Source organism: Anopheles bellator, chromosome 2, assembly GCF_943735745.2.
Source record: "Anopheles bellator chromosome 2, idAnoBellAS_SP24_06.2, whole genome shotgun sequence".
Lineage (NCBI taxonomy): Eukaryota > Metazoa > Arthropoda > Insecta > Diptera > Culicidae > Anopheles > Anopheles bellator.
In genome coordinates this window covers 9,258,490-9,270,897 of record NC_071286.1, presented here as the reverse complement: position 1 = coordinate 9,270,897, position 12,408 = coordinate 9,258,490, and the positions used below count along the sequence as shown (strand labels likewise).

Genomic DNA, 12,408 nt, shown 5'->3' with positions numbered 1-12,408 from the left:
CAAGGTTCCCGTTCAAGTGACAGCACCGCGCCCGGCTAAGATCAGCCTCCCGAAAGTGGTTACAACTGGGAAAGTTCCCCAGGAAAGGAAAATCACGGAACTGCGCCGCCTAGTGGTCGCTGCCTGGCGCTTGATGCTTTCTGCTTCCGTGGTCGAGCACTGTAATTACTATCCACTTCGAGTGATGACTGCAATGCACTAGAACTTGGTCGACTTGGCATTCGCTATTGACGTCGTTCGATGTACCTCGTTCGTCCTTGCCGATTGTTTTCCGTGGTCGTGTGGTTAGAACTACAAAATTCAATTCCTATCTTCCTAGTTCCATACTATTGGTTGCAGCTTTCACACATTCCGACAATCATACCATAGGCTAATTTTCCTGCGGTCCTCGTCTCGCTCTTTTTCCAGCAGGTGGCTCAAAGTCGACCCAAATCCTTCAGAAGGAAATCTTGTGGAAAGTTTTCTCTACAACAGCCGTCTCCGTGAGCGCGAAGCATGGTGGAAGATAAACAAAATATAAAATTGTCTCCATTATGTCATATCTCAGCGCTAATTGGATAATAAAGTTGAAAGTTAGACAAGATTGAGCGGGCTTTCGGCTTCAGCGCGCACCAAATGCTGCCCCCTGTGAACCGCGCAGAACCCTCGCCTCTGGGCCAGGTGTGGTGACGGTGCGGCGGGTTTTATTTCATCCGCCCACGATCACATTTTGTGAGGCCAGAATTCGTCCTGTGACTTGGCGCTCTTCTCCGTTTCGTTTGAGAATCGCAAACGTCTTCACACTAGCTTTTTTGTGCTTGCTAACAACTTTGCTTTTCGAGATGAAGTTGAAAAACGCACGCTTTGATGTGTTTTGCTCGGAAAAAGTTCCTCGGAGACCTTCCCAACCCTGACGTTGGGGCACTGTTACTGCAACAATTAAACACTGAACCGTGTTGCAATAGGCTCAAGCTGGAGAGAGGACGTAAAAGAAACAATGTCACCTCTTTGGCAAGTACGCTGATAATTTTTCTGAAGAAAGTTAACTGCCGCCAGAGGCCCCAACTCTGGAAAGGTCTGTTGTACGCCTCTGGAGAGTCTTTATGAGTATAGCATGGATTTTACTCTTATAGTACGCATTGTACACAGCTACACCTTTCTGCTCGTTTTACCACTGACTGTGATTTTTTCTAGAACAATGAATCCTTCGCATTGTAGGTCAACAGCGCTCGCTTCCGTTCTGTTCCAGGCATGTATGAAACCCCTTGTTTCGTGCTAGCATAGATGGCTTTGACGGCTTTGACAAGCAACTTTTAACTATCGTCAAGTCGTCAAGTTTTCAAAGTGTCAATCAAGTACTCCTAGCCAGGTAAAATGTTCTCCTCTCGTCGTGGTCGAGTAACTGTTCGAAGGTTCAGCATTTCATTCATGGGAAAATGGTAAATGGCAATGGTTGAACAAAAAACTCTGCCAAATATGACAGAACCACTGGAGCGCTGAGATAAGGATGCTGAGAGTACACTTTCTGTGTCGCTTGGTACAATAAAATATATCTTTTGATATAAAACATCCTAACCCTATTTATGTTCACTGGTGATTCCCTGAGGTCAACTAAGGAAGCATCTTTCGAAGTAGCGCCCGTGTGTGATGCACCGTTTAACGACCAAACACCGGACACCTATCACGTTGTGGTGGTCTACAGAAAGGCGGTCCTCGGGAGAGACCTGGTCGCGATTCATAACGGGCGACTTTCGTACAGCGAAGGGCGTGTTCCACCTTGATGATCCACTCGGGGTTGCTCGTAAAATGTTGAAAGTGGTTCTTCCTGGCCGTGAAACTCATTTTATTACTGCTCCAAGTTATAATCCTGCCACGAGTTGCGCCCATCATAATAAGATCCGTATCTCCACTTCAACGTCGCTGGGGAACCAAATTGCCGATGGTAATCTTAAATGATTCCTGACGCTTTCTTCTGTCTGTTGCCCTCGTTCCAGCCGAAGCTAAAGGATGTCCAGTATACGTACTGTAGCACGGTTGGCACCAACCGGTACGTGCTGCGGCTAAACGAATCCAAAGTGCACGTGGACCGCGCCAAAGAATCGCTCGAAACGGTGAACGGCATCGGCATGGAGCTGTACCCGGGCATCCAGATCAGCTCGAAGGTGAACAAGATCAACGGCGAGCTGGACGACAGCAAGCGCCAACTGACGGCCCTCTCGGTGATGCTGGATCGTCGCACCGTCGCCGAGCATTACGCGGACGCTACGCGTAGCCTGTGCGAAGGTGGTCTCCTCGGGCTCACACTAATGCTGCTGGCCAGCTTAGTGTCGGCCGCCATACTGAGTCTGCTCGTGTGCGTCGACTCACACACCTGGATTTATCTTACGAAAAAGTAACTCACAACCCGCCGTCTCTGCGTTGCGCAGCGCCAGTAGTAACCGTTTCTTTTACTTCACAGACGACCCGGCTACGAGGACAAAGCGGAAACGACTCCACTGTTCCCGGCCGGTTCGAATGCATCGCCGGCCGCCCCAATCATCGCTTCCGGTACGATGACGGTCAACCGAACGCTGCTGCACGCACAGACGGCCACCAGCAACGGTGCAACTGGCGTCAGCGGTGGTACGGGTCTGGGAGGCGCCGGCGCCACCGGTACCCTCATCCCGACCAGTGGCCGCAACGGAACCACACACGGAATGCGCGGGTTTGCAACCTATAGTGGCGATGAGTCACCGCCACCAGATTATAACGTTGTGGTGCATGATAACAGGCATGGCTTCTTTTTTCCTCTTTTCGGTTTAAGTTACGTTAATTCCCACTTACTCTCATGTCTTCACTGGAAGTGCACTACGCGCACGAGGGCTGCCGCGCAGGACTTGGAACGTTTTAGGCCCCCAAAAGAAGCAGCAAATGTTGCGAGACATGTTTAATTTGTTCGCTAGTGTGATTATACTTTCTTATGCCGACACTCCATTGCATTTCTTTCGTGCCATTGACGCTCGCCATGCAGGAATTTGCCATATTTACCGCTACCGATGTCACTCCTAGTTACTTCATGTAGGCTATTCATTCGGTTCAGTGTTTAGTGTTTCTGTTTATTATTGCACCGCAGCTTGGGGGGAGCTCCTCTAAGACTACGAGCATCCTCGGCACCATTCATCACTCATAGCACTGTAGGGCCTGTGTCCAGCGTCTTAGTACTATCGGCTATTAGAGATCGCTGTTAGTTCGCCATGTTTGCCCGGAATGTTTTTGACTAATTGCATATTTTCTGCTTTGTCCTTTCGGTTACGCCACGCGCACAGAGCTTCGGGGCACCACACTCTCGGACGGCTGCCATCACAGCATGCGCCCATAATGGGCCCAAACAATGGCAAGTATGCCACGCTCAGTAAACAGTGCAAAACGCTCGAATCGAACGATTTCTACTGAGAATCGCCTGCCTGCAACGTGTCTGCAGGCAGCAATAAGCTAGGTAAGTCCGCCGGCCGTGGCGTTGGAACTTAGTTCGGATATCTAACCATTCCTTACCCATTCCCACGCAGATAAGAAACTGACAGCATCGACGGCAACACTCTCCGACAAAGATCCGCGTGACATTTCCAACAATGGCTTCAATCGGTTCGACCCGAAATACGTCAGTATCGGACCGAAGGCGATCCGCAACACGGTCAACAGTGCGACGGTGAACGTGAACAAATGCGCCACCCTGCGCCACGGTGGCCGTTACGGCGGTTCGCTCAGCGTGAGCAGTGCCGGCGGTGGTGGTGTCGGCAGTGGTGCCGGTAGTGGTGCCGGCAGTGGTCACCATGCAGGAATGGGTCTGGGTGGAAGCCGCTCCGGTACGAGCCCAAGTCCAAATCTGAAGAACGTTCAACAGCCAATGTTAAGCCAAAGCCAAACACAGCAATACAAGCAGCACCACCAAGAGCGATCCCAGACCGTCATACAGATGGGTGGTGAAATGGGTGGGCTGGATCGAACGGACCAAAAGCTGGCCATTTCGACCGTTTCGAAAGAGTACAACCAACCGTCGTCGTACTCATGTGCTACGCTTCCGTACAAGAAGCCAGGCAGCGGTTTTACGGAGACGTCATCCGCTCCGTCACCCGTAACTACATCGATTCTGAAGAAGGAGAGCAATTTAGATGGCCACCACCAGCAGCAGCGGTACGCTCCGACCGTTTACAGCATCGACACGTCCGCCTATCACCATCAGCGCGAGGGCAGTGGCAGTAGTTACCATCACTCGTCGCATTCCCCGAATGTTCAGCATGCCTCGGCACAATCGCAGAACTATCACCATCAGCAACAGCAGCAGCAGCAGCAACAGCAGCAGCAGCAACAACAACACCACAGATCGTTGTCCAGCACCAACCAGCTGTATCAGGAAACCGGTGCCGGGTCGGCGTTTGCAAGCCCTCCGCCGTCCATCGCTTCGACCGCCACGACGCGCTCAAACGTGTCCATAATCAATCAGCCGCTGCCTGACATTCCTACCAGTGCCGGCGGAGGTGCGAGTTCCATTAAAAACAGCCAGCAACCGCTGTGCGCCGCTACCCTGAACCAATATCGCTCTCTGCAGCGTCCCCACAAGCAGCAGCACCAGCAGCAGCATAATGGAGGCATTTCCGTAACGTCCCCGCAACCGCCGGGACTCGGTGTCGGAAAGCCCACGATTCCGCCGAAAGTGACCCCACCGATGTTGCCACCGAAAAACCGCCACAAAGATGACCCACACTACCAGAGCAAATCGTCGGCGCTGGCGTCCTCGATGAGCTCGGGCGCAGGAGCACCGCCGCCACTGCCATCGTCTCGGCCACAGCAACCGTTACCTCAGCCCCCACCACCACCTCCCTCGCAGTCCCATCACCATCACCACAGTCAGCCACAGGTGGGGGGCGGCGGTCAGGGCAAGTCGTCCTTCGCACAAGCGCACCAATACGGCGCCGGCGGTGGTGTTTCGAGTAACTTCAATGCCATCCAGCAACAGCTGCAGAACCAGCTACACTTCAAGCAGTACCATCAGCTGACGCAGCAACCGTGGCAGCGTGAGCAGCTTCCCAGCGGTGCGCACACCGCCAGTGCCAATGCCGGTAATTTTGCTGGCTACGAGCGTGGATCGGGCGCCGGTGGCAACACCGGCAGTCGCAATCGGTCGTACTCCGGCGGTAGTTCCGGGGGTGGTGGCAGCGATCATCACTCCGGCAAACCGAACAACATCGAGAAGGCCAAGGGCGGCCAAGGGATGGTGGCCAGCTATCAGACGCTACCGAAAAACCACCACCACCATCACTATCCGCCACAACAGCAGCAGCAACAGCAATACCAGCAACAGCAATCGAGTTCGTTCGGGTCTGTGAGCAGTAGTGGCGGTGGTCAGCAGCAACCGAAAAGCATTCTCAGCAAAACTCGACCCAACGAAACTCGTGAACGCGAGCAGCGAGAACGCGAGCGGGAGCAACGGGAGCGGGACCGCGATCACCACCACCGAGACAGGGAGAGGGAGCGGGATCGAGATCGCGAGCGAGACCATCGGGATCGGGAGCACCGAGACAGAGACCGTGAACGGGATCGTGACCGGGATCGTGACCGAGATCGTGAACGGGATCGTGACCGGGATCGTGACCGGGAGCGGTCCGGACACCATCACCGAAGCAGCCATGAGTACCACCAAGACTCGAGCCACGGAACAACGGCGCCGCCGTCGGCGAACAGTAAAAACCCGAACGTTTACTATCGCTCGCTGCAGCGCGGCGGTCTGCAGGCCAACAACGATCTCTACTCGGTGACGGAGTTGTGAGAAAGGTTTGACTTTTAAGTTTGTTTTTTCTGCCACCTAAGTTCGACTCACCAACACCAATCAGCTCCTGTTCCGGTTCGTTCACCGCGGGCCACACCGTTGCTCTTTCGTCGACACTAAACCGTACGCACGCGGCTCGATTCCGTGGCAGTTTTACACGAAGCGAAGCTCTCATACGTAACGAGATAATACGTAGCGACCACAGAGGGACCGCGACTGTTCATTTTCCCTCCTCTCGCGGACACACGGTCGAATCGAAGGGGCACGACTCCCGAACGGAACGGCTGGAGCCGAAACGAACGCAAAAAAGACAGTAGCAAAAAGCAAATCGAACCACTGCAAGCAAGGACGAACGGATGGGTGTGCCGGCTACCGGGGCGGGTCGGCACACTCTTACGTAGTATCTCACGTACCAAAAAAAACGAACCCAATTTTTACACGATGCTCGAACGAAGTCACATCGGTCACAGTTGTATATAGAGGCGGTTCCGTCGAAGAACGATCAATTTTACTGTTAATGTTATTCAATACCGGTCCTTTCAGCGTAAAAGTAGAGAGCAATCACAATTAATAGTCTAACAAATAGGAACAACAATCTCATCTCAAAAGCAGGGTGAAGCAGCAAAAAGGAATCGGTAAAAGAAAGAAAATTTTGCAACATTCCTTAAGGCGGAAAAAGAACGGAAAAAGCATTTAACGTAAATTCAAACAACTTTAGGCAAGTCGAAAAATATTGCTCAGAGGGTCGTAAAATGAAACAAAACAAGTAAAAGCTGCCAAACACAGGGCAGGGTTTGAACACAAACTTCCTAGTGAACGGAAAGCAACAATGAGAGATAAAGCATGATCACGCAACAGTACTGGCTAATGGGAAATTAGAAACCGTAGAGCATCGGGAAAGTATACATGGGAAAGACAAGACGAAAGACAAAGTCGTGTGGCGGGTCAATAGGTGTAGCTTTATTGCCGCCAAGGGGACGGTTCTTTTCTCAGCACAACTACTTTTTCGGCCGTTGTGCCGTTTTTTGTAAGAGATAGTTCCAACTTTCTTTAATATTCACCGAAAGTCGGCGCCAAGTCGGGTGTTTTCGTGGCGGACAGTTCTCATTAGTTTGCGGTTTTCGATGTTACGATGTTGTCAGTTTTCTTTAAGCTAGACTATTATTGCTGCCCGCGGCCCGATTTTCCTCTTTCGTTGTTCCTACTGTGTTTCAAACGGCATGCAGTGTGAGTTATAGATTTAAGCGCAAACGAGTTGAGACATGGAACAGAATGATTGGAAGGGAACCTTTTTATACCAAATCCTATTATGAAAAGAAAACAACAGCAAAAAAATCGATAACTAATATAGCACTTTAGAGATTAAATTTGTAAGCCGACGACGGCGGCGATAAGTGAGAGCCAGCGAACGGAATGGATTCCATTGGCGCAAGCAGATGAACGAAGCTTGCACCGAAACTCGAAATCACACACACGCACACAGACAGAGAGAAAGAGAGAGAGAGAGAGAGAACACAGAGAGAAAGAGAGAGAGAGAGAACACAGAGAGTAAAACCGGAAAGAAAATAAGCCAACAACAAGCTCTCCCTAGTTCGTCTCCCTCTGGTAACAAAGAAAAATCAAATTCTAATCCTAGTTGAGGATGCCAACAGAAAAAAATCTCCCGTTGAAAGCATTACATTCAAAAGCGATAGGCATATAAAACTATATCATAAAAGTATATTAAGCATATATTAAACCATTACAGCAACTTGCAACGGTTACGGTGGTACTAAACCCAGGCGCCAAGATTGGGAGAAACACATTTTTGCAACACTAAGAGAAGAAAACACAATAGTTTATATGGCAAAACAGAAACCATTTTCAAACGAAACTAGACCGAGAGTGTGTGCCAGAGAAATCAGGGTAAATGAATTAGCCACGTGAGCGTGAAATGTAAAGTTGGACATACCATTGGAGGTTGGAAATAAATGTCCGAACTAATGGAAAACCACAATTAAGGACGACGTGAAGAAGCTCAAAAACTATCGATAATAATGCTAGCCATCCGTATCCGTATGGTGTTTGTGAGAATCAAAATCGTGTTTGGCTTGATTTCCCAACAAATTCGGGGAACATGCGGCACAATTCTGATGTAGACGCGATGAAAACGGTGCGCCAATGGGTGAGGCTGGCTACCCTACGATCAATCCAACCTACACCCCAAGCCCATTTGTGTGTTTCTTTCGAGCATTTACTTCATCTTCACCTAGCCCAGAGACGACACAAGCAATAGGCTTTTGGGAGACGGACAGACAGACAGGGAACAGAAACCGAAAGACGAAGGAACATTCAATTTCAGCTACAAACGCGGTGAGCATTTTTGGGTCAATTTATTACATTTTAAGACGAACTGACGAGAGAGAGAGAGAGAGAGAGAGATAGAGAGTTGCTCAAGATGAGATGTGCAAACACCATTACATTACAACAGCGCAGTGATCTGGCCACTTGCACCATATTCGACAACGCATTTCCGTTTCCGTTGTGTCAGTTGCTGTACAATAAATTGAAACCGCTGCAGTATTTAGGGACGGGAGCCGGAAAGAGGAAACGGACCGTTGGCCTCGAATGGTTGGCGCAGCGAAAGACAATGATTTTACACTACTTTAGGAGGCGGAACCAGATCGAATACCATGGGAGACAGAGAGAGAGCTGGTGCGAATGGTTAGATGCGTAATTTTCAGTTCGCGCGGGTTTCCTCGAAATGCGCGGTTCCGTCGCGCCGTGGACGAATGTGTGATAGGTTATGCAAAGCAAAGCAATAGGGGGGCTATACACGCTATTGAGACTACGCGGGGAGCAACACACCGCGGCCAAAACTTTCCCTTCATCATGCCTCATCTCTCGTGACCAGACTGCCGGGCTGAACACGCACAATTCACCGTTGAACCAAGTCATTTATAGTTTTTCTTCTCTCCATCAACATTGCTCTCGAAAGTCTACTCTACTTCACCCGGATCTCCCCTGGGCGCTTGCGGGCGTCTCGTCTCAAACGGGTTCCAAATGGGGGTTTGGCCTTCCTTACGCGAGGGAACTATGTTTAAGTACCGAGGCGAAGCGATAAGATTTAAATCGGCAGTAGCGAAGTCAGGAAACCGCGCACACACGCAGATCGCTCGGAGAAAAGAAGAGAAAAAGCCGGTTTATCGATGAAAATATGCTAAACAACTTTCCGCAAGTCGCAAAACTGCACACTTGGTAACTGTTTGAAGGAACTGTAGAATATGTGAAACTTTTAGGACTTATTACAACTAGCATTAACGTAGGGAAGTAAGAAACAAACTGAGCCTGTTGATGAGCGGAAGAAGCGAACCGAAACCTGCCCGACGATGAAGTGCGAAGAGAAGAATGGCGAGAACGCCCGGAAAATGAGTGGCCCCAAAAACGGGCCTAGAATCCATCTCGTGTAGAAGGATTTCCGCCCGCCGTGAAGCTCGCCGCACATCAGGAGAAGGGAGCCAGGAAGGAATGGCCGCGGGGGGGAGAGGCTGTGTGTGGTCCGAAGCAGACCCATTGTTTAAGCCGTGTGATGTTGCTAGTTTATGAAGGGTGCCATTTTGATTAGAAAAGATAAAAATACACATAAATAGACACACAAGGAAATACACATACACACAGACACGCGCAGTCATGGACATACACGTAAGCGTACCGTTCTGTTCTAATTCTACCCCCTGACACGCATTTTTAGTCGTTAAGTGGACGAATTTCATCAGCCAGGCGAGCGCCGGAACTCACTTGCTTTTTCTCCGAGCACATTTTGCGCCGTTTTTGAATCATTTCGAAACTTGCGCTTCTCTGTTTCGTCGACATCCTTTCGTCGCGGAGCCGTTGTTGCTCTGCTGCGGCACCGTTTTTATCGTGCGTGTCCCTCGTATTTATTTTATACCACAAACCATACTGTACCGCGTGCGCGCACCAATAATCACTGTAAAGTGCAGTGAAAACGGATTCATATTTAGTTAGTTTTACTTTTAACAAAACACAACCGTGAAGTCGAATAAATAAACGAATCAAAATAATTGAACATGCAACGTGTCTGGACTGTTCCTTTTCGAAAGAAAACTACCCAAAAACCGCCATTTACAAGTGTTTTCGCTTGAATTAATCTTGCTGAAGGTAATTTAAAGTATTATTGTACTGTCGATTCAATTTCCGATTATTTCCCTCAAATTTGGCGTAACTTGCAAACGTTGCAGATCGTGGCGCGCTTTTTTGGCTGGATCCGGCCGGCACAAAACCGCGGCCAGCCGAACCCGGCGATTGTAACAGGGCTCCATACCGATCAGGAGGATGCTGCCCGTCCCCATTGGAGAGAAAGAGAGAAGCGCATTCGAACGAGCGCCACTTCGTCTCTTTCTGTGGGGGTTAGAGGCCGGCACCGTGCACTGATATTTGCTTAGAAAATCATATTTTTCTTGGCGCAAAATAACACTAAAATCAACGAGCAATTCGTGATATGCTGTTTTTCAATGGAGATTATTTTATTTTAAAGAAGAAAACACACTTTCTGAAGGTAATTTTTGTGAATTCGCAACAGAAAACAGCCACGAACCAAATGCTTAGAATGCCGCGAGTTCACTGTCGTTTTTGACAGCAGCCGGTTTCGAAACATCGTACGTCAATTGTCGCCGTCGCACGAGGTTTTTGTTTTGATTCGTCCCTAGGTGCGCCGTTGCTGTAGTCGAATATATAGTTAGTTTTACTCGCGAAAAGATGGGTAAATCAAAGGCGCATCGTATCAAAAGCCTCTCGGGCCCGAAGGCTTCGATGGATGATCATTCAAACGAGGGTCGAGTGTCGAAGAAAGCGAGGCAACCGAAGGTGCGAATGCGCGCCGAGGAGAAGGACTTTGTCGACTCGAAGACATCGAAGAAAATTCTTCGCCAAGCACGTAAACAGCAGGCGGAGCTGAACCTTTTCGGTGACTCGTTTGGCCCATCGCTTGCAGATTCCGTGACCGTGAAGAAACGGCACCGGTTGGATGGTAAGCTGGGCGAATATTTGATGTGTAGCAAAACCGTTGTCACTCGATGCGCTTTTACCTACCCAACGCAGACCGAGGATCGTCAGATGAGTCCGATCTGGAGGGGCACGATGAAGCCGATATCGATGGAGCGGATCTGTTTGATGACATGAAAATTACCGAAGAAGATGAACGCGCCCTGGCCATGTTTCAAAACAAGCGAGTATCAACCGAGTTGAAAGGTTTTGTGGTTGCAGAACCGATCTAAGCTTTTCGATTTGACAGGGATGGCACCAAAACTCGCACGCTCGCCGACCTAATTATGGATAAAATTACCGAAAAGCAAACGGAAATTCAAACGCAATTCTCCGACACCGGGTCGCTGAAGATGGAAGAGATCGATCCACGCGTTCGTGAGATGTACGAAGGCGTCCGGGAAGTGCTGAAGCGCTACCGTAGTGGCAAGATCCCGAAAGCGTTCAAACTCATTCCGAAGCTGCGAAACTGGGAACAGTTCCTTTACCTGACGGAACCACAAAGCTGGAGTGCCGCCGCCATGTTTCAGGCAACGCGTGCGTTCTCTTCCGGCCTGACCCAGTACATGGCCCAGCGGTTCTACAACCTAGTGTTGCTGCCGCGCGTTCGCGATGATCTAGCGGAGTACAATCGGTTAAACTTTTACCTGTACCGGGCGCTGAAGAAAGCCCTCTTCAAACCGGCCGCCTTCATGAAGGGGATTGTGCTGCCCCTGCTCGAAGCGGGAGACTGCACCCTCCGTGAGGCAATCATCTTAGGCAGCATCATTAGCTCCACCCGTATTCCGGTGCTCCACACATCGGCATGTTTGCTGAAAATATGCGAAATGGAGTACTCCGGCGCGTGTTCCGTGTTCATTCGAATAATCCTCGACAAGCGCTATGCTCTACCGTACCGCGTGGTGGATGCCACAGTGTTCCATTTCCTCAATTTTGAGCACGACAAACGCGAGCTGCCGACCCTTTGGCACAAGGCCTTGCTAACTTTCGCCCAGCGATACAAGAACGACATTTCGTCCGAGCAACGTGACGCTTTGCTGCATTTGCTTAAGTACGCTCGTGGCCGCCGGGTGACTGTGATGACGAAAACGCATTTGACTAACCTCCTGCCTCTAATTTGTAGGAAGAAATCGCACTACAAAATCACACCAGAAATCCGGAGAGAACTGATGGCGGGCCAGTGTCGGGATGTGGAAGTAGGCCAAAGCTTAGCACATGAAGCTGATGTCGAGTTCCGAGAGGATAACGATTTTACGCCGATGGATGACGAGATGGAGGCGCAGGGTTCCCGAAGTGGAACGAAACCGACACCGAAAGAGACGCAAGACGAGAACATGGACAGCGCGGACGATGAGGATGTCGAAGAGGACAGTGATGAGAGCGAAGAAGATGCTCTGTGAAGCTTAAGTTGTGTACCGCAAATTAGAAAGTGGTTAATTCTATAATGCAATAAAATCACACATTTCCCAACAACTCCCTGAGTTACACCAATTCCTTTGAAGAAAGGTTTTTCTTTGCCAATCAGGCCTCAAACACGTAGCTCTGCCGCAACACCGTGTTGGGTTTACCTTTGCCACTAGCAACCT

At 50.0% G+C, this 12,408-nt stretch overlaps 3 protein-coding genes across 3 annotated transcripts in view; all 3 read left to right on the top strand.

The window, feature by feature from the left end:
• LOC131209875 (protein tweety-2-like) overlaps positions 1-3,411 on the top strand; it is a 33,051-nt gene extending 29,640 nt beyond the window's left edge. Inside the window, exons 5-7 of the mRNA XM_058203025.1 lie at positions 1,974-2,371; positions 2,438-2,683; positions 3,285-3,411. Coding sequence (XP_058059008.1) covers positions 1,974-2,371; positions 2,438-2,683; positions 3,285-3,411 — 771 coding nt within the window. The remainder of the gene's footprint in view (positions 1-1,973; positions 2,372-2,437; positions 2,684-3,284) is intronic.
• On the top strand, positions 3,412-5,782 carry LOC131212450 (la-related protein Larp4B-like; the record flags this gene model as incomplete). The annotated part of the gene is made up of 2 exons (XM_058206315.1): positions 3,412-3,454; positions 3,525-5,782. Coding segments are annotated over 2 exons (2,301 nt in total), but the record flags the coding sequence as incomplete, so codon positions are not given.
• Positions 5,783-10,469: 4,687 nt separating this feature from the next.
• LOC131209588 (bystin) lies at positions 10,470-12,283 on the top strand. The gene is made up of 4 exons (XM_058202687.1): positions 10,470-10,808; positions 10,880-11,006; positions 11,073-11,873; positions 11,946-12,283. The coding sequence occupies exons 1-4, from the start codon at positions 10,538-10,540 to the stop codon at positions 12,220-12,222; spliced, it is 1,476 nt and encodes a 491-aa protein (XP_058058670.1). The 5' UTR covers positions 10,470-10,537; the 3' UTR covers positions 12,223-12,283.
• The last annotated feature ends 125 nt before the right edge of the window (positions 12,284-12,408 follow it).